Source organism: Bos indicus x Bos taurus, chromosome 20 (assembly GCF_003369695.1).
Source record: "Bos indicus x Bos taurus breed Angus x Brahman F1 hybrid chromosome 20, Bos_hybrid_MaternalHap_v2.0, whole genome shotgun sequence".
Taxonomy (NCBI): Eukaryota; Metazoa; Chordata; class Mammalia; order Artiodactyla; family Bovidae; genus Bos; species Bos indicus x Bos taurus.
This window is the reverse complement of record NC_040095.1, coordinates 13433404-13455665: the sequence shown is the minus strand read 5'-3', so window position 1 is coordinate 13455665 and position 22262 is coordinate 13433404. Positions and strand designations below refer to the sequence as shown.

General features: G+C 35.3%; 1 protein-coding gene across 8 annotated transcripts in view; it reads left to right on the top strand.

Moving 5' to 3' along the window:
* The window catches only part of ERBIN (erbb2 interacting protein), a 129316-nt gene that overhangs the window by 55815 nt on the left and 51239 nt on the right, over window positions 1-22262 (top strand). For all 8 annotated transcript variants that reach the window (XM_027520286.1, XM_027520292.1, XM_027520291.1 and 5 more), the window contains exons 4-8: window positions 892-1009; window positions 11518-11596; window positions 14024-14113; window positions 16237-16293; window positions 20956-21019. In XM_027520286.1, coding sequence (XP_027376087.1) covers window positions 892-1009; window positions 11518-11596; window positions 14024-14113; window positions 16237-16293; window positions 20956-21019 — 408 coding nt within the window. The remainder of the gene's footprint in view (window positions 1-891; window positions 1010-11517; window positions 11597-14023; window positions 14114-16236; window positions 16294-20955; window positions 21020-22262) is intronic.

Sequence of the window (22262 nt, the reverse complement as noted above, 5' to 3'; positions counted from 1 at the left end):
AGTGCATGAAAGTGAAAAGTGAAAGTGAGGTCGCTCAGTCGCGTACGACTCTTCGAGATCCCATGGACTGTAGCCTACCAGGCTCCTTCGTCCATGGGATTTTGCAGGCACAGGCAAGAGTACTGGAGTGGGTTGCCATTACCTTCTCTGGTACTTACTGCCTTTGGTTAAATATATTTAAGTCCCATTTTCATTATTGTGATTTTAGCATAACAGTATGTTTGCTCCCTTATTTTATTTTTCTCTCAAATCAGAGTTCTATATTTTAATTAATTTAAAACCAATTTTACATATTTGAATTTATATAAATTCAGCTTATAAACTTACATTTTGGAATAAGGATACTTGAAACATAAGATCCAAAGTGAAAGTGAAAGGGTTAGTTGCTCAGTTGTGTCTGACTCTTTGCTATCCCATGGACCATAGCCCACCAGGCTCCTCTGTCCATGCAGCTCTCCAGTCAATAATACTGGAGTGGGTAGCCATTCCCTTCTCCAGGGAATCTTCCTGACCCAGGGATTGAACCTGGGTCTCCTGAATTGCAAGCAGATTCTTTACCATCTGAGCCATTGGGGAAGCCCTTTTAGTTTACTAGATTTAGCAGCCACTTATTTCTTATGACCCTAACAGAAAATACACCATATGCTAGATTTTGTTAAGTGCATTTTGCCCAGGGTAGAAGTGTGAGGATATAAATCATTCTGAGTAGTCCAATTGTATTCAAATATATAATAGCATAAAATAATAAGAGGTCTTCTCTGGTATGTGTGTAGGTATAATTCATTCAGTTTTAATGATGTTAATAATATTTGTCTTTCTAACGGTTAATAAATGAAATATTTAAGGAAACTGAAGGAATAATCAACATCCTTCTCTACCTTGTTTCAACAGCAACTTTTTAACTGTCAGTCTCTACACAAACTGAGTTTGCCAGATAATGATTTAACAGCATTACCAGCATCTATTGCAAATCTCATCAATCTCAGGGAACTGGATGTCAGCAAGAATGGTAAGATTCTTTCTTTCTAAATTTTTGTGCTTGGGGAACATGTTAAATAAATAAAATTTCTTTTGTATTTTACCAGATAAAAAAGAATTTTAAAAGTCAGATTGCAGTCTGTTATATTAGTTTTTTTATATATATGTATAAATCTATGAGAATTTAAAGCAAAATGAAGAATAAGTATAAACATTTTTAAATAGCTTTAATTGAAATGCTGTGGATATGTGCATGCACATCTGTGTCCTTAAATCTTTTTTCATATATATATTTACTGCCATGTTTGTGATGATGAGAAACTAGTAACAAGTAGCTGTAATGTCGATTGTTAATAACACATTTTGAATCATCTGTAAGCATGGACTGTAATGTAGCTCCTAATGATACTGACGTAAAATATTTACAGTGTAATGTTAAAGTTTAAAAAAAAGTTGTGCTACATTAATGAATTGAACATCAGCAAATACTTATTGAGAGACTACTCTGTGCCAAATACTTTATTAGGAGCTTGGATTACAAATTAATGATGAAAAGTAAAAGGACATAGTCACTGTTCTCTTGGGGTACATTGTCTTGGTTTTGTGTGCTTAGTTTGAACATTAAAGTGTGGAAGAGATGTTCCAAATTGTTAATTCCTTACCTTGAAGTGAGAGAGAAGTAACACTTAAAAATTTTAGAGTGAGCATATTACAATATATTGGAATAATATTAGAATAAGCATTTCCCAAGACCAAGGAAATCCTTATACATAACCACAATATCATTATCACTCAAGAAATTTGACACCATATTTTCCCCTGTTGCCTAGTAATGCCCTTTTTAGCTATTTGCCCAACCTACACCAAGTTAAAGATCACATGTAGCTTTCAGTTGTGTCTCTTTGATCTTTTAAAACCAGCTTGTCCATCTTTTTGTGATGTTGTTTTTGTAGAGTTCAGATCAGCTGACTTTTAGTTGTTAAGAGTTTTCTTCTCATGATTTTATTTTAGGTTAATTAATTTCCTCAGCTTCTTCAAGGGCAGTTTGAAATTTGTCTCCATTCCTCATGCTTAATAGAGTGGCAAGTATTGTGTAAATTCCAAAGAAAATGAACTTGATCCATTACCATTGTAGCTGTACATACACTGACAGTTAAGTAGCATTGTAGAAATTTGGAACTGTGACATTAGAAGTCATTAAGTGTAACCTTCCACTCTGAAGGGTTATCTCTTCTACTTTTTGGTGTTAAGGGTAAAATCACATACACAAAGGCTAGTAACCAATGTTAATAGTCTTCATAGTATGAAACTGTTCCTTGGCTCAATAATGTACATGCTTTATTCTCCTCCTGAAAATGCAGTAATTCCAGACTTCTCTAAACTTGAGAATTGTGCAGTTACGCCCTACAACATCATTCAATCAGTATCTTAGACTTTCATGCAAAGAATAACGTGTTTGAGTTATGACAACCCATTGGACTGTAGTGTTTCTTTTTTTTTCATTCTAGCTTCAGCAGTTCTTTGTGGATTATTGAAAACCTGCTTTGTACAATTCTGTCAGCTTGTGAGTGTTTTTTGAAGAGTTAGAATTTCTATGTGACCAAAAGATTTAGGATAAGCACTTAAGTATTCTTCTCTGAAAGAGAATGGCATTAGTTATTGTTATCAGTAAAATCTTACAATTTATTTCATTAAAAATTAAGCTGATTTTGTCTATTCTTTTCTTGTCTTTCTATGTGATCGCATCTATTTTTTAAATGGCAGAATCAGTCCCTTGCCTTTTATTTGTTTTCTTCTCTTCTTAGTCTTAAACTTATGTCTAAATGCAACTGCATTTCATTGATGATGAACAAAGTAAGTGAAGAGAGACAAGAAACTATGATTATGTCAGAACCATTCCTTGACTGACAAAAATTCTAGTACTTCTAATTCCTAATCTAATAGTCATCATTACGACTGATGTAATTAACCCATTTTACTTTTATAGAGTTGAGAGTATTTTAATTAACTTGTGTAAGCCTCAAGTATATGCTTATACGAGTCTACATTATTATTACTTTTTGGCTGTGCCTTATGGCTTGTGGGATATCAGTTTTCTGACTACAGACTGAACCCAGGCCACAGCAGTGAAAGCCCAGAATCCTAACCACTAGGCCACCAGAGAACTCCAAGTCTACATTATTGAAAACAGGAATATATTACACATATTACAGCATGATGTGGTTGATTATGAGAATTTTGAGTTTCATTATTTGTACATTTAAGTTAACAGCTTGCTTAAAAGAAAGGATAGCACGTTAAATGAAAGCAGTGTTTATCAAATTTTGGAATTACTTTTATTTAGTATTAAGATGGCCATTATGTTAGAGATGGATGAGTTTCATCTTTTATTCTGAATGAGAAAATTGAATTACCCCTAAATATACTCCAGTGTTCTTGCCTGGAGAATCCCAGGGACAGGGGAGCCTAGTGGGCTGCCATCTATGGGGTCGCACAGAGTCGGACACGACTGAAGCGATTTAGCAGCAGCAGCATACCCCTAAATATTTTCTCTGTTACAACATCTCATTATGTTAAATGTTGCATAAGATTCTTTAATCTTGTATCCAAGTTCTAGTATTCTTATCCTTTTAGGTGTTTTTATCAGTTCAATCTAATGATATTCTATCTTAATATAACATATTTTTTTCATGTTTACTATCTATATGACCCCTGCTTGGAAGGAGGCAGGAAACATTGTGGCATGCTTTATTAGTGTTTCAGCAAGCTGTATTTATTTAAAAGCACTTGTTTTAGGATTCTTTACTTTCATATTTTCTTAGTTTCTGATATTCTAATATTTCTTCCAGTGTTTCTCACTGGCAAGTAATATGGCTTAGTGATTAAAACATTTGTTTAGAAAGAGAAAAATTGAATTGTATTCTGATCATTATTTCTTTATTTGCCATGTTGCTATATTTGGAAATTAATCTCATTCTCAGTTAGACTATACATACTTTCATCAATATTACCACTTCCCGTTCTGCCTCATGAGACTGCTAACCACATTGTGGACCAGTGTGTATACAGGAAGTATATAAATTTAAGGTGTTGATATTTGTCTTCATTTTGTAAGGAATTCACTTTTTATCATTTGATAATAAAACTAAAGTCTTAATTTACGAGTGTTAATTTGTCCTTTTTCTTGTCTAAAGTTTTGGTATTGTTAGCTTTTTAAAGAAAGGAAAATCTCACCAGGCTACTATGCCAAGTCACTGCAAATAGCAACTGGTGTTAGAGAAATTAACATTTAACATCCATTGTGTTCATGTGGCTTCTTTTTTTTTTTTTTTTTCTTTTTTGCTGCACTGTGTAGCATGTGGGATCTTAGTTCCCTAAGGGGTTGAACCCCCACATCTCCTGCATAGCAAGATGAATTCTTAGCCACTAGACTGCCAGCGAAGTCCTGGCCTGTTTTCTTGAGCAGACTATTAGAGATGATGATTAAAATAATTTGCAGAAGGGGTTGATAGAGAAAGCTGATGGAGGGAGAAAAGAAACGAAGACTATCTAGCTATCAGTTCTCTCTATAAAAGCACACTGAATAGAAACTAGGAATTTTAATGCAGAGAAACCAGAAAGAGTAGTTCAGATCTTTCTGTCTGATACGGGAATGCTGGAGAGGTTAATTATGCCTTTTTAAAACTGAGTCAAAACATTCAGAAAGAATGGGTTGAACGTTTATGGGTCAAAACAGGAAGCAGTTCCTTGAATCTGAGAAAATCTGATGATTGGGGACAAAGTACTGGAAAAGGCTCTTCACTTTTAAGTTCAAAGAAGTTATATTGATTACAAGGGATTATTGATTACTGGGGAAGTCACTTACTTTTTTCTGTTTTAAAATTTCTAAAGTTGTTGATTTGCTTAATAGTTAATGTTGCTTAAATTCAGCTGTTTTAATAAATCAGATTATTTAAGATAACGAAAGAAGAAAAATCATGTGTTAAACTGACATGGAACTTAAAAAACGTAGTCTGGTGATCACTGGTCACTGCTAAGTGTGTTGTTAATGTAGACCATAAGTGGGGTGTACAGTCACTGACCTGGTGCTAACCATACATCTGTTATCCCCTAGCCAGTATAGTCATTTAAGTTTGCAGTTTCTGGTTCAGACTCTTGACTGGAAATCAGTGTTACATTCTGTACTATTTGTTACCATAGTCTTTAAAACACAGAAACAGTAAAGAACCACTATTAACTTACATTGTACATTTGGGTCATTGGAGGGATATTGATGCCCTCCAAACAAAGATCCCCAGGATTACCTGTGATTGAGCCATGGGGATGGAAGGCGAGTCGCAGCGGGTGCTAAAAGACTATTACAGGATTTGGGCTTGTACTTGATGATTGGAAGAGGATTTAAGAATATGAGCGTTTGCTATGGATGCAATGCTGTCAAGAAGTATAATTCTGTGACTGAGAATATTAATAAATGTTATCTATAGGGAGGGCAGATTAGAGCAAAGCTAAAGCTATAAGCACTAAAGCAGCAGCAGTCACACGTTAGAAGAAGGGATGGCTTGGACAAGATTCACATTTTGTCTTTGTTAAGTTGTGATTACAAATACACTTTTGTCTTGATCTCTTGTGGTTAAAGAGTGGCCTCCTTTAATATTGGTATTATGTGAAATTGCTTAGTTCAACAGGGAAATACCAAGGTCTCCCTTTGATTGCATCTTGTTCATAGAAAGACCAAGGACTAGCTGATGGTACCAGGCTAGTTCTTCGATTAGATTTCAGGAGGTATTTTCTCTTTCTCAGCAGTAAAAAGAGAACTCTAATGTATAACCAAAATAGATTAATCTGAGCAGGATAGCCATGTTTAATAGTATCTTCATTTTATTAAATTTCAGCCACAGAGTCAAATTTTTATGACAAGAGTATATGACAAAGAAAGAATACTGTTGAAGTCAAGTGAGAATGAAAAAGGAACAGGTAGTTGAAATTGCTAAAGAATTAAGTAATTCATGATAAAATTCAGGTTATGCATACTTTATCTATGAGGATGAAAGAGCCGTCTTTGGAGACAAGCTAACACAAGCATTGAGCTTAGGCCTCATTGAGAAAGTGAGAACAAGGATTTGGTGGAAGTGAGGAAGTTAGTGATGCAGATATCTAAGGTAAGAATGTACCAGAAAGAAGAAACAGCCAGTGTACAGTTTGTAAGGTGAGAGTGTCCATGGCATGTATGAGAAACAGAAGACTATAGTAGCTAAAACATAGTGAGCAAGATGGGAGTGATAGGAATAGAGGTCAGAAAGGTAGGGATTTGGAGCAAAAAGACAATGTAGAGCCGTAGCTTTGACATTTACTCTCATTCAAGTGGAATCACTTGGAAGGGTTTGAGTCAGGTCATTCAGAGCATAATCTGACTTGCATTTTATTTTTATTTTTTTATGTTTTTTAAAAATTTATTTTAATTGGAAGCTATTTACTTTACAGTATTGTAGTGTTTTTTGCCATACATTGACATGAATCAGCCATGGATTTATGTGTTCCGCATCCTGAACCCCCCTTCCACCTCCCTTCCCATCCCATCCCTCTGTGTCATCCCACTGCACCAGCCCTGAGCACCCTGTCTCATGCATTAAACCTGGACTGGCGAGCTGTTTCACATATGATAATATACATGTTTCAATGCTGTTCTCTCAGATCATCCCTTGCCCTCTCCCACAGAGTCCAAAAGACTGTTCTATGTCTCTTTTGCTGTCTTGCATATAGGGTTATCCTTATCATCTTTCTGAACTCCGTATATATGTGTTAGTATACTGTATTGGTGTTTTTATTTCTGACTTACTTCACTCTGTATAATAGGCTCCAGTTTCATCCACCTCATTAGAACTGATTCAGACGTATTTTTTTTAATGGCTGAGTAATATTCTATTGTGTATATGTACCACAGCTTTCTTATCCGTTCGTCTGCCAATGGACATCTAGGTTGCTTCCATGTCCTGGCTATTATAAACAGTGCTGCGATGAACATTGGGGTACACGTGTCTCTTTCAATTCTGGTTTCCTCAGTGTATATGCCCAGCAGTGGGATTGCTGAGTCCTATGGCAGTTCTATTACCAGTTTTTTTAAGGAATCTCCACACTGTTCTCCATAGTGGCTGTACTAGTTTGCATTCCCACCAACAGTGTAAGAGGGTTCCCTTTTCTCCACACTCTCTCCAGCATTTCTTGCTTGTAGACTTTTGGATCGCAGCCATTCTGATTGGCGTGAGATGGTACCTCATAGTGGTTTTGATTTGCATTTCTCTGATAATGAGTGATGTTGAGCATCTTTTCATGCGTTTGTTAGCCATCTGTATGTCTTCTTTGGAGAAATATCTGTTTAGTTATTTGGCCCATTTTTTGATTGGGTCGTTTATTTTTCTGGAATTGAGCTGTAGGAGTTGCTTGTGTATTTTAGAGATTAATTCTTTGTCAGTTGCTTCATTTGCTATTATTTTCTCCCATTCTGAAGGCTGTCTTTTCACTTTGTTTATAGTTTCCTTTGTTGTGCAAAAGCTTTTAATTAGGTCCCATTTGTTTATTTTTGCTTTTATTTCCATTACTCTGGGAGGTGGGCCATAGAGGATCCTGCTGTGATTTATGTTGGAGAGAGTTTTGCCTATGTTTTCCTCTGGGAGTTTTATAGTTTGGTCTTACATTTAGATCTTTAATCCATTTTGAATTTATTTTTGTGTATGGTGTTAGAGAATGTTCTAATTTCATTATTTTACATGTAGCTGTACAGTTTTCCCAGAGCTGTTTATTGAAGAGACTGTCTTTTCTCGATTGTTTATTCTCACCTCTTTTGTTGTAGATGAATTGATCATAGGTCTGTGGGTTTATTTCTGGACTTCCTGTACTGTTCCATTGATCTGTATTTCTGTTTTTGTGCCAATACCATACTGTTTTTATTAACGTAGCTGTGTAGTATAGTCTGAAGTCAGGGCGATTGATTTTCCTCCATGGAGGGGAGAGGGACCAATTAGGGGCATGAGAGTAAGAAATATAATCTACTGTGTGGTGGTGCTAGTGGTAAAGAACCTGCCTGCCCTTTCAGGAGACATAAGAGATGTAGGTTCAGTGCCTGCGTTAGTAAGGTTCCCTGGAGGAGGGCATGGCAACATACTCCAGTATTCTTGCCTGGAGAATCCCATGGACACAGGAGCCTGGCAGGCTGTAGTGGATAGGGTTGCACAGAGTCGGACATGACTGAAGTGACGTAGCGTGGCACACACATGTATAAAACAGATAAGCATCAAGGGTATATTTTATATTACAGGGAATTATAGCCTTTATCTTGTAATAACTTTTAATGGAGTATAATCTGTAAAAAAAATACTGAATCACTATTCTGTCCACCTAAGATGTAATACAGTAAGTCAGCTATACTTAAGTTTAGATAGATCAATAAATGTGAAAATGTGTTCATCTCTAGGAAAATAGCTCAGTTGGCAAAGAATCTGCCTGCAATGCAGGAGACCCTGATTCGATTCCTGGGTCAGGCAGATCGAATGGAGAAGGGATAGACTACCCACTCCAGTATTCTTGGGTCTCCCTTGTGGCTCAGCTGGTAAAGAATCCACCTGTAATGCAGGAGACCTGGGATTTGATCAAACCTGGGTTTGATCCCTGGGTTGGGAAGATCCCTTGGAGAAGGGAAAGGCTACCCCCTCCAATATTTTGGGCTGGAGAATTCCAGGGACTGCATAGTCCATGGGGTCGCAAAGAGTCGAACATGACTGAGAGACTTTCACTTTCACTTTCTAGGAAAGATCAGTAAAGTATCTAGTTTTAGTTAATGTCTTGTTTATATCTGTGAGGTTCAACCCTCTCAGAAAGTGTTTATTGGGAAAAAGTAAAGATATCATCAAAAGTTGACAAGATATGAATAGGTATTATAGTATGAAAATTGGTATTGCCACCCTGGTAAAGAATTTGGAAGCTATTGAGTGACACTGATAACTATGTACCATGTCCTATTCCAGTAGTGCACAAGAGAGGCAAAGATTCTCCCCTCACACAACAAGTACTTCTAAAGATAAATACGTTAATCTGCCTGCATTGTCCCAGGTATCACTGGGTTTCTTTACTTTTTGCCCTCTGTGTTTCATAATGGCTAGTTTCTGTTACTGTGTGTTCTGTCTCATTGACATTTTCTCCTGCAGTGACTAATCTTCTTTAAATCCTATCCTGTGGTTTTTTCATTTAGATGTATTGTTTTTATCATTTGTAAAGTTTCCATTTCTTACATTTAACCTTTTCCTCCCCATCATTTTGTTCATTTTTTCCCTTTAAGTACCATAGCTGTTTTAAAGTCATTTTTTAAAAATCTTGTTATCTAAGTAGAGAATAATACAGTAAACCTGATGTGCCTATCAACCAGAACTGTAATATACCAATCAGTATGTTACATGTATACCTCATACTTTGCCAAACAATCTCTCTCATACATAAATATTTCAAGATGAAGCCACTCTACTATTAACCACAATTTATAGAAAGACAGCTAACAGTAATTCCTTAATATTGTTAGATATCCATCAGTGTTAACATTTTCTGATTTGAATCTTTACATGAACTCTGTAAATTCTAGCAAAAGTTCTTTAAAATGAACCATCTTGAAACTTTTAGGGAAATTGACTTTTAATAACAACAACAATGATAAAAATCTTTCCTTAACCATTGAGCCCAGATTTTTGAAGTTGTTATTGAGATGATTGTAGAGTTACATGCATTTTTAAGAAACAGTACAAATTGGTACTCTTGTACTTACCACCTAGTTTCCCCCATTGGTAATAATTGCAGTTATATAGAACAGCAGTGATATTGACTGATAATGGTATGGCCTCCCAGTCTTACTCAGCTGTCTTCCGTTTGTGTGCCTGCATGTCTGTGTGTAGTAGTGATGGTAGTAGTAGGTTTAGATGTTGACCATAGGCAGTTCTCTTTGGTCTCCTCTTATCTGGGTGGTTATTCAGTTTTTCTTTAACTTTTTTAACCTGGATAGTTTTGATGATTACTGGCCAGTTCTATAGGACTGCTCTTCATGTGGATTTGTTTGATATTTGCTGATGGTTAAATTCAGGTTGGTGTCTGGGGAAGGAATGTGACATAGGTGTTGCGCCCCTTCTCAGTGCATCTGAAGATGAGTTGCTCTGTGATGATACTGGTAACTGCTGCCTTTTAAATCGTTGAAGTGGTTGGTGCCTGTGAGAGTTCTTTACTCTTTCCCCTCTTAAAAAATATGTGTTTTGGGGGAGAAGCTTTGAAACGATATCGATATATTGTTTTTCTTCATTCTTTTACCCACTAATTTTAGCATCCATTGCTAAGTTTTGACTGATCAGTTATTGCTGTAGTATTTGCCAGTTGATGATTTTGTATCATTTCATTTTTCATCATCTGAAATTCTGTGGTTGGCTCTGTAATAAACTTGCTTAGAATAGTACATTCATGAGGTTGACAGAGCCTTAAGTGATCCTCCAGTGTCAGCCCTTTGGAGTAATCATGTGTTAGTGAAGGAATGAGTTTTCTATTAATAGAATTTTGGGAACATTCTTTTTTTAAGTTATTAATTTGCATTCCTCTAGTCTGGATTACAACAGTACTACTTAAAGTTGGTCTGTGGATTGTTGCTAACTCAACTATTGTTGCTATATTTTTGCTGAGACAAGTTGAGGTAAGATTAAGTGCCTAGAAACTTCTATCATAATTTGACTTGTCACGTTCGTGTTGTATTTTGCAGAAGTATTGATGTATAACTGCCTCAGGCATGTCCATTGGCATATCTGATGCATATTCTCTATCATACCTCTTCTATCTTCAGCTTTGCCTTCAGCTTTGTTACCCTATATGTATTGGAGGCCAGCTCAATCTGGAACCCAGGATTTAAAAAGTAATGCCTCTTTTATACACTACTATATAAAAATTTGATAAATAATAAGGACCATAAGGACCTCCTGTATAGCACAAGGAACTCTTCTTAATATTCTGTAATGACCTATATAGGAAAAGAGTCTTTAAAAAATGAATATATGTATATGTTTAACTGATTCACTTTTATTGTACGGCAGAAATTAACACATTATAAATCAACTATACTCCAATGAAAATTTTTTTAAAGTAGTGCCTCTTTTTATGTGAAAACACAGAAAGAATGCTGATTATTCTGAATTTTGTGTCCCTAACACCACACAGAGAAGGCACTGATTTTCTGATGAACAGCGAGAAGGAAAGGAGGGTAAAACTAAACGAGATAGTTTGTTGTTCAGTTTCTTAGTCATGTCTGATAATGAGCAGTAGTCATAAAGAGGCGAAACAGAAGAGAGAAATTGTTGTGGAGGTGATTCTGTTTGGTTGACATTGGTGTTGCCAGTTTATCGAGATTCTACTCTGTTGATAAATTTTGAATCTGTAAAGTGTACATTAATTATTAATATTGTTATGATTTTCTCCTTTGTAATTAATAGATTCTTTACAGTTAATGATTATTTGTTCATTTTCTAGGAATACAAGAGTTTCCAGAAAATATAAAAAATTGTAAAGTTTTGACAGTTGTGGAGGCCAGTGTAAATCCTATTTCCAAGTAAGTTCTTCTCTGTTGAATTATAGTATGTCAATAAAGCAACTATGATAAAGTAGAACACTACTTTCTACATTTTAATCAACAGTTAATATCAGTCTTAAATCTATACAAAATTTTAGTTTTAGATTAAAAAGGAGCCTTTTTAATACTCTTCCCAACCTCGTATATTACAAAGGTAAATTTGACATCCATACAGATAATGCAAGTGGTGTTCTCCAAGTCCTATGGTTAGTTAATGTCAAAAATGAGACTAGGATCTAGGCCTCCTTAGCTCAGTGTTACTTGTGCAATATAAGAATGTCTTCACTTGCACATCCAATGTGTGGCACACTCAAAATTTTGAAAATAAGAGAAACTGAAAAGGAAAAAGCTAAAAACAAAAAAGGAAAAAGCTAGGTGATTGGTTGTATTATATACCAAAGGTCACACATATTCTTTTGTGATCATAATGGCTTGAAGCAGAATGCTTTCCTAGTAACAGAGCTGTTAAATTTTGAAAAAATAGAATGACAAAGCAAAAGATGAATATTGTAAAGCATAGCTTAGTATAGCTAAAATGAAAGTTGAAACCAGCTTTCTCATAATTACAGTAAATCCCCTACATATGAACGAGTTGCTTCTGAGAGCACATTCATAAGGCTAGTTTATTCATAAGTTAGCCTAGATACCCAATTAACACAATCAACTATACAGTACTATACTGTAATAGGTTTATAATACTTTCCACACATAAATACATAAAAAACAAACAAAATATACAGATAACATTTTTAATCTTACAGTATAGTACCTAGAAAAATACAGTCCTACCAGCTCCGTCACTGCTGCTTTTATGCTTGCTTCTGCACATCCTGGGCTTGAAATAAAGATACCATACTACTTCTGTACTAAATATCATACTCTTCAGTAAAGTACACAGAACCATACCAGTTGTAGAGGACGCATGCTTATGACAGTGTATTCCAGACACGTGAACTCTTAGGTTTGAACCTGCAGATGCATGTTCACATCTTTGAAAGCTCACAACTTCAAGGTTTGTATGTACAAACTTAAAAGGTTTTTCCAAACATAGACAAACATGTAAAGGCAAACATGTAAAGATGATGTTTTACCTTTACCTGAAAATACTATTCTAGCATCAAGTTCTAGATCTGTAATTTATTTTGTTAGCCAGAGGAAATAAAAGCAAAGTTATTTATAGGTTCTTATATGACCCTAAATGTCATTCAGCTATTAATATTAGTTCTCATTTGGTCATTATAAAATTATATGATCTTTATTTGATTATTTAGGGACCACATATTGAAATGGAAAATAATTGAAACCAGTAGTTCTCAAATGGGGACAGTTTTGCTGTTAACAGTCATTTGGTAAATTCTGAAGACATTTTTTGGTTTACACAACTTGTGGTGGGCAGTGCTAGCTAGCTTCAAGCGATTTAGAGGTTTACACAACTTACGGTGGTGGAAAGTGCTAGCTTCAGGTGATTTAGAGGCTAAGGTGCTAATGCAGAAGACAGCCTCCTGGCAACACAAAACTATCCGGCCCTAAAAGTCAGCTGGAGAAGGCAATGGCACCCTACTCCAGTACTCTTGCCTGGCAAATCCCATGGACGGAGGAGCCTGGAAGGCTGCAGTCCATGGGGTCGCTGAGGGTCAGACACGACTGAGCAACTTCATTTTCATGCATTGGAGAAGGAAATGGCAACCCACTCCAGTGTTCTTGCCTGGAGAATCCCAGGGACGGGGGAGCCTGCTGGGCTGCCATCTATGGGGTCGTACAGAGTCCGACACAACTGAAGCGACTTAGCAGCAGCAGCAAAAGTCAGCTGGCTTACCAGGCAGCTCAGTGGTAAAGAATTCACCTGCCAGTGTGGGAGTTGCAGGTTCAGTCCCTGGGTGGGGAAGATCCCCTGGAGATGGATATAGCAGCTCATTCCAGTTTTCTTGCCTGGGAAAATCCCATGGACAGAGGAGCCTGGCGGGCTGCAGTCCATGGGATTACAAGAATTGAACACGACTTAGCAACTAAGCAACAACAACAAAAGTCAATACTGTCAAAGTTTAGAATTCTTTATCTAGTCCTTTCAATTTATGTTAGATAAGGTGAGTTTCAAGAGTGCCTGGTGATGTCATAGTCATGTCCTAAATACATTTCTCTGTGTTGAGGTTCATTCATAGTTGACTGTTATGTGCAGATTTTATCTTACTGAGACAAATACTGCTTTACTTCCTTTTTACAAAATGATAAAGAAACAAACATTGAAGCTGTAAGTTATTATAAAAGGTAAATCTCAATTTGAGGATCACTCATAAAAGAGATAGCTGTTATCTGTTAAGAACATGTGTTGGTTAGACTGTTTCTTAGATTTTAATAGCTAAAATTCTGCATATGAATTAAATTTAAATCCTGGTTTATTTTATATAGGCTTCCTGATGGATTTTCTCAGCTGTTAAACTTAACCCAGTTATATCTGAATGATGCTTTCCTTGAGTTCTTGCCAGCTAATTTTGGCAGGTAAGTTATAGTTTCTTCTAAAACCTTCTCTTGTTAGCTGTTAACAAAACTTTTGCAAAGTTTACCAGACTACAGGTTGCTTTAGCAATACTGTTAATTACAGTTTCGTGGGCTCTTCTTTTGTAATTATTTCCAATCATTGTAGTTTTTATAGTTTCTTCAGCACTTGTTATTTTGACTTTAAATTTATTTTCCCAAATAAAAATAAGCAGTGAAAGTTTAAAAGAAAAAAGTAGTTTAAGACTTGGTTTTAAAGTACATAAAAATAAGGAGTTTAAATTGGAATAATTTTTGTATATTTGAGATAGAATGCTTTATTCTCAGCACTTACATATTTTTAAAATGATCTAATTACTGGTTTATCTGTCTTCTTCACTGGAATCGAAGTTCTAGAGAAAAGAAAAATGTGTTTCTGGGATCCAGCCCGTTGCTCCCTCCTTAAATTTGTGCTTCTTGCTGTATTATATTCCCTGAGTAATTTTTCTAATGAAAAGATGAATCAGTAAATGAACAGTAGGTATTAAATTATTATTGTGTTCAAATTAATTACTAGAGAAAGTGCTATCCAAATATGTGTTAATATGGCAATGTTCTTTTTTCTTCTTAAAGAGAGATATATCATATGGTCTCACTTAGATGTGAAATCTAAAATAACCACCGAAACCCCAACCTCATAAATACAGAGAAAAGATTGGTGTTTGCCAGAAGTGGAGTGGTGGGTAGAGATGGGCAGAATGAGTGAAGGTAGTCAAATGATACAAACCTCCAGTTTATAAAATAAATCATGGGGATGCAAAGTCCTGGTGATTATCATTAACCATACTATATTGTGTATTTGAAAGTTTCTTCAGAGAATACATCTTAAAAGTCATCTTAAGAAGAAACATTTTTTTTTTTATATAATTAAGTATAGTGACAAATGTTAACTAGACTTGTTTTGGTAACCATTTCACAATGTAGTTGACCCTGGAACAATGCAGGGGTTAGGGGTGCCGATCCTCCCAACACCGTAGAACTCTGCATATAATTTACAGTTGGCCCTCCACAGCTATAGTTCCTTAGTATCCAGGGTTCCAAATCCATTAGATTCAACCAACCACAGATTGTGTGGTACCATAGTATTTACTGTTGGGAAAAAAATCTGTATATGAGTGGATTCACACAGTTGAAACCCATGTTTTTCAAGGGTTAACTGTGGGTTAACTTTAGCTCAAGTGGTTACTCCATCTTCTGATGCCATGTTCAACGATGTATATACAGACATCAAATCATTATGTTATATACCTGAAACCAACAAAATGTTATTTGTTAATTGTACTTGAATAAAGTAAAAAGAATTTGGGGCATTGTTGTAGCCCAGTGAACTGTGGGACCCACATTATAATGCTTTATATTTTTATATACATACACATATATATGGATCTATGTACACACATATATACACATACACATATGTGTATGCTGGCATACACATACACATATGTGTATACATACATACATTTCATGTACTTGTTAGATTTCTGTGTCTGGCATTTGGACCACTTTTTTAAATTGAAATATATTTGGCATGTAACACTCTGTAAGTTTAAAGTATACACCCTGCTGACCTGATATGTTGTATATTTTAATATGGTTGCCACTTGCAGCATTAGCAAGCACTTCTGGACCAGTTCTTCTGCTCATTTATCCTCTAATTTTATTGGAACGTGCATCACTGAAGTGCCAGAGGATTTCTCCCTATCCATGTCCTGTTTTGTTTCTTTATTTTTCTCTCTCAGACCTAAACTATAGACTTAAATTATTGTTCTCTAATCTACTAATGACTAATAATTTGGGGGAGGATTTCATTAAAATGCACAAAGTTTATTAGGATTGACATTAGGGGACAGTTACTTTGGCTATGTTTAGAAATATTTATTGCAGCTTCTCCCCCATTAATTCTGAGGAGCAAAAATAGTATTTTCTGTCTTTGTATTTTTGTGTAATTTTTAACACTAAATTCTACACATTGTAATTACACAATGAATATTGGTTGCTTTAAATCTTTAGAGGATGACATTAATTCATTAATTAAATTCTTCATCTTTGTCATAGATGCTTGATTTATTTTATTTATTTTGCAGATTAACTAAACTCCAAATATTAGAACTTAGAGAAAACCAGTTGAAAATGTTGCCAAAGTAAGTAAAGGTGTTATCTTTTCCAAAATTTAGTTTGGCATTTTAAATTCTTAGAGAAATATTAATTCTCTATTATCTAAAATATGAGTACAAATTATTTTAAAAGACTTACATTTGTGGTCATTGTATTTTAATTAGTGGTGTTCAATATAACAATCTATACATCTCTCAGTATTTCTTAGTGATTTCATAGCTTTCTAGAACTCAGTCTTATGCAACAAAAGTCAAAATAATAAGTATGTAAAGCTCACCTGAGTCCCAAATAAAGGTCCCCATTTCTATACTAGAGTTCTTTCTTAGTACTCCTTAAAGAGATCCATAAAGTCTTCTATGTGAAGTCTGATTAACTCTAGTTCTCAGAACTTGTATGGTTTTAGTCAGTTGTAAATTAGAAATGGAATGGAAGGCCCCCTACTGGTAAGCTAACATCAGGAGGAGATGACAGTCCAAGAGCAAAAAATAAAATGAAAATAGATCTACAGACTCAAAATGCACTGGTCTACATCCTTTATTGAAGATATGTCTTAAAACATCCTGATTCACTACTGTGTTTTTATAGTTTCAGTTCAGTTCAGTTCAGTCTCTCAGTTGTGTCCAACTCTTTGCGACCCCATGAATTGCAGCATGCCAGGCCTCCCTGTCCATCACCAACTCCCGGAGTTCACTCAGACTCAGGTCCATTGAGTCACTGATGCCATCCAGCCATCTCATCCTCTGTCGTTCTCTTCTCCTCCTGCCCCCAATCCCTCCCAGCATCAGAGTCTTTTCCAATGAGTCAGCTCTTTGCATGAAGTGGCCAAAGTACTGGAGTTTCAGCTTCATTCCTTCCAAAGAAATCCCAGGGCTGATCTCCTTCAGAATGGACTGGTTGGATCTCCTTGCAGTCCAAGGGACTCTCAAGAGTCTTCTCCAACACCACAGTTCAAAAGCATCAATTCTTCAGCGCTCAGCCTTCTTCACAGTCCAACTCTCACATCCATACACGACCACTTTTATAGTTTGCTGCTAAGTCACTTCAGTCTTGTCCGACTCTGTGTGACCCCATAGACGGAAGCCCACCAGGCTCCCCTGTCCCTGGGATTCTCCAGGCAAGAACATTGGAGTGGGTTGCCATTTCCTTCTCCAGTGCACGAAAGTGAAAAGTGAAAGTGAAGTTGCTCAGTCGTGCCCGACTCTTTGACTCTTTGCGACCCTATGGACTGCAGCCAACCAGGCTCCTCTGTCCGTGGGATTTTCCAGGCAAGAGTACTGGAGTGGGTTGCCATTTCCTTCTCCATTTTATAGTTTAGGCAGTGGCAAACTACAGACTGGTTAAGTTTGGCCCAGTGCCTATTTTTTCCTAAATAAATTTCATTAGAGTCGCATTCATTCAGTCACTCACATGTTGTTTATAGCTGCTTTTGCTCTACTGTGGTAGAGTCAAGTAGCTGTGACAGAGACTATATGCAGAGCTTAAAATATCTGACCCTTACAGAAAACTTCCCAGTCTCCTGTTGCAATTTATTTGTCAAGTGTTGTCACCTCTTGATAGAAGCATCTCCCATTTTCCAGGATTTCGTTGTTCTGTGTACTCAACTTTTGTAGCATCTTATTTATATCAGTTAAGATATTTACCACATTAGTCTAATTTTTAAAATACATTTTCCTCTCTTTCTACCTGGCTAGCATATTCTCATGTGCACATGTACTTGGTCCTTCTTCTTCCCCACTCCAGCCCGTGAGTATAAATCTCTGAGGGCAAGAAGCGCACATGGTTTTGATTCCCAAAAGACTGAGATGATTACAGTGTATGTTGTTAGTTGTTAGTATAAATTAAAATGAGAATTATCCTCATTAAAATTCAAAAAGGTTTGACTTTTTGGAGATTTGGTATTGGCATTGATGAATCCTTAGCTCAGAATTTGACTGTTAAGAGATTTGAATAATCTGGGTATAAATTGTTTACTGAAATAGCTAAGCCTGCAGTTAATATGGTGTCTTTGATATCATAGGTAATTCACTTATTTTATCTCCTTATATTTTAATTTTAACCTCAGATTGGACTCTCTCATGTATTTGCAAATGTAATTCTTTATTGCTTTTTTAAAGACATGATTACAATATTTGAGGCCTCACAGATTAAAAAGAGGCCATGGTTTTATGTGTCAGGAAAGTCATGTGCATCAGGTTATGTGAGTAGATCTTTTTATGATCAAAGATTTGAACAGTGAAAAAGCTATTTTAAATATATAGTTCAGTGAAATTTAATACCATGTTAATCCTGGAGGGCCCAGTACCAAAAACACAAATGATGTATATTTCCCCTCTGAGACAGGAGAAGAGAAGGTAAAAATGAGTTAAATACGAAGAAAGTTTAGAGATAAGCAGAAGGAAATTTGAGGGATGGTTGCTTTTACTTTCTCCTTGAAGTAGGAAGCTGGATCTTAAATGAAGTAGGACCAAATATGCCCATGTTAGCTACAGCAAGTTGAGATGGAGATGCTTTTAAAATTTTACAATGTATTTCATCTTTTTTATTACATATCTGTCATTTATGTTTTCCTAAATGAGTTTTAAAACTTAGATTTTTAAGGATGTTGTTTATAATTGAGTTTTCCAGTGTAAAGGTTTTTATACCCTTAAAAAAATAAAAATTACCCTTGTTGATATAAAGTGAATTGCTACATGTGAATTTTCTGTGTTATCATATAACAATATTGAATTAAGAAAAATAAGACCATATTTTCTTTTTTCAGTCTTACTCCCTCCTCACAGCTCTCTTTACCTTTCTCACATATGAACCTGGTGTAGTATTATGGATGTAGGAATTAGTATCTAATCTTTCTTGAGAAAGATCCTGGAAACACCTTTTCACTTTGTAGTAAAGCAAATTGGAACTGAATTACAGGTTTTCTGGACAAAGACAGATATGAGTAAAGGAAGTCAAATTTTTATATTTCATAGAACCTGAAAATAGGCACTCAGAGAATCAAAGTTAAAGCAACTTTGAGAAAAATTGGTACTGGGAGATGAATTAAATTAAAGGAGTGTTGATGAAATGGCATATTTAAAATGAAAGGGTTTGGGAAAATTAGCTTTCTGTAATATTAGGTGAGTAACATAATAATTGGGCTTCCCAGGTGGCGCTAGTGGTAAAGAACCTGCCTGCCATGCAGGTAGACATAAGAGACCCAGGTTCGATCCCTGGGCCGGGAAGATACCCTGAAGAAGGAAATGGCAACCCATTCCAATATTCTTGCCTGGAGAATCCCATGGACAGAGGAGCCTGGTGGGCTGCAGTCCATGGGGTCGCACAGAGTGGGACACGACTGAAGCGACTTAGCACACATGCACAACATAATAAATTACTTTACAATTATTATATGCTTTTTTTTTCACTAAAAAACCAGGGAGATTTAAGCTGATTTTATTTTACTTTCTATTACTAATTTGTTGAATGTCAAGAGAAGATAGAAATAATATGTGTTCTTATGTCATAATTTAAGGAGCCTCTTGGTTTTTAATGATGTTAATTTTCCAGTTAACACGTTGATAATATTGATGATATGATGATTCTATTTTGCCATATGCAAAAAAGATTTAATATAGTTCCTAAGGAGTTCTCTAGTGTGGTCTGTTGGTTAGGATTCAGCACTTTTACTGCTGTGTTCAGGGTTCAGTCACTAGTTGGGGAACCTCCCCCAGGCCACGTGGGATGGTGTGCCCTCCGATTTTTTTTTAATTTAATGTAGTTCCTTATCTGGGTACCTGGTAGCAATCTATTAAATAATAGGTTTTTCTAAAAATAATAATTTTAGAGTATAAATATATTTGAATTAATTAATAGTTCACTTTAAGAAGCGCCTTTATTGAAGGAATATAAAATACAACTTAGTTTATTTCATCATGAAATCAGTTTGTATATTCAAGTTTCTGTAATGGCAGAGAACTGTTGGTATTGAGTTGAAAGTTTAAAAATGGTATATTGTAGCTTTAATTTAAAATAAATACAGTCTCCTAATTATATTTTTGATTCATGCAAAACGTTGTTGTGAATTGTATTGAATTTAATTTGAAAGTGTGGAGAACAATGTAATATTTACTGTTCTTGGAATTTTCAGTTAATTATCTTAAAGTTTTTTACAAATACACCATCAGTCTTGAAAAATGGTAGTAATTAATATGAAGCTACCTAACAATCTAATCATTAGTTGATTTATACCATCTAAGAAGTTATTCTGTGAAAAAGACAAAAAATGCAAAGTGAATTACTGGTATTCTGGTCTGTGTAATTACTGCAATTACATCTTAAGAATATAAATAACCTGGGATTTCCCTGATGGCTCAGTGTTTTAAGACTCCACACGTCCAATACAGGGGGCGCAGGCTCAATCTCTGGTTGGGGAACTAAGATCCCACATACTGTGTGGCATGGCCAAAAAGTAAAATAAAAAAGAATAGAAATAACCTGGAGAGAAGCCAAAATCAGAGAATAATTAATAACTTATTTCATTTTTATTTAGAAATTAAATGTGACTTGTTTCTTAGAAAATCATTATTTTTGTTTTGTCAACATTTGAAAGTCTATATGTTATTAAGTAATACATAAGAATATTTTACAAGTTTCCTTTTAATTTTTTTTTTTTTTGTATACTTAATACCTTATTACTCCATTGTGCATAGAACAATGAATAGACTGACCCAGCTGGAAAGACTGGACTTGGGAAGTAATGAATTCACAGAAGTGGTAAGTTCTCACCAACCTTACTATCCGTAAGTCATTCATTTGATCAAGAAAAAATGTGAAAATTAAGGTATTTATTTCTTTGCATTTTTAAAGTATAAAATCAGATAAAGATACACACATATTTTGGAGAGACAAGATATAAAAATTTTTGACAGGATAATTGAACAGATAACATCTAATAGGAGTGAGGGTAAAAATGTAAAATTAATGAGAAGCCCATGGAAAAGGTAATTAATAGTTTTGGGCACAGAAAGTAGAAATTCTGAAAGATTATAAGGGAAAAGCTTTCATCAGACTAGAATGCATCAGGAAAATAACTTGAGTCAAAAATAACTTCATGGGAATATTGCTTAGGAATTTATTCAGTAGTAGCATACTTCTCTATAATTTTACTTAATAGCTAAAAGAAAAAACATTGAATGAAACAGCTGTTATTTTCGAGTTGGTAATGAGACCTCTGGATTGCGTTTTTGCTTTGTTTTCAAAGTAGTATGATGCTGAATCGAAAAGAATATAAGCAATTTGTTGTCTTCAGTCATTGCTCCAAGAGAACTCAGATAATAAGCTAGATATTTGTTTTTTGAAGAGAAGCTCCTTAACTTGAAAAATCATCATTGAAATTTTTACACTGTGTTTACAAGTCTTTTTTTTTTTTAATTGTTGCAAGTTTCAAGTGATAGTCACAAACAAGAGTTTCTCAGCACTGTTGCTGCATAATTGTCCTGTGGAAATTGTATTAGCTCACTAAATAGCTTTTCAGCTGAAGTCACTGGAGGAGCATGGTGGTTTTGGGTATCTCATATTTTTTCTAAAATAGTCTTTCATATTCTGTATTTTAATTGAAGCTGGTATATGATGAATCTTACTGTGTTTTGTAGATGTTTTACTCTTTTTAAAAAAATGCATATTCTGTGCTTCGTAAATTATCTGTTACATATTTTCTCAGTATTTGTCTTTACATGTATGAATCTATTGCCATATTAACTATTTTAAGTTTCTAAATTGCTGTTAATTTTATAAATCAGAGCAGAATTCAAAATCATTAAATTTTGGACCATTTCCTTCTTCCAGTATTACACATTTTAAAAAAAATTACTTTACAGTTGTAACAGGTAATGCACAAAAGGGGCTTCCTAGGTGGCTCAGTAGTAAAGAATCTGCCAGTGCCGGAGACGCGAGTTCAATTCCTGGGGTGGGAACATCCCCTGGAGAAGTAAATGGCAACCCACTCCAGTATTCTTGC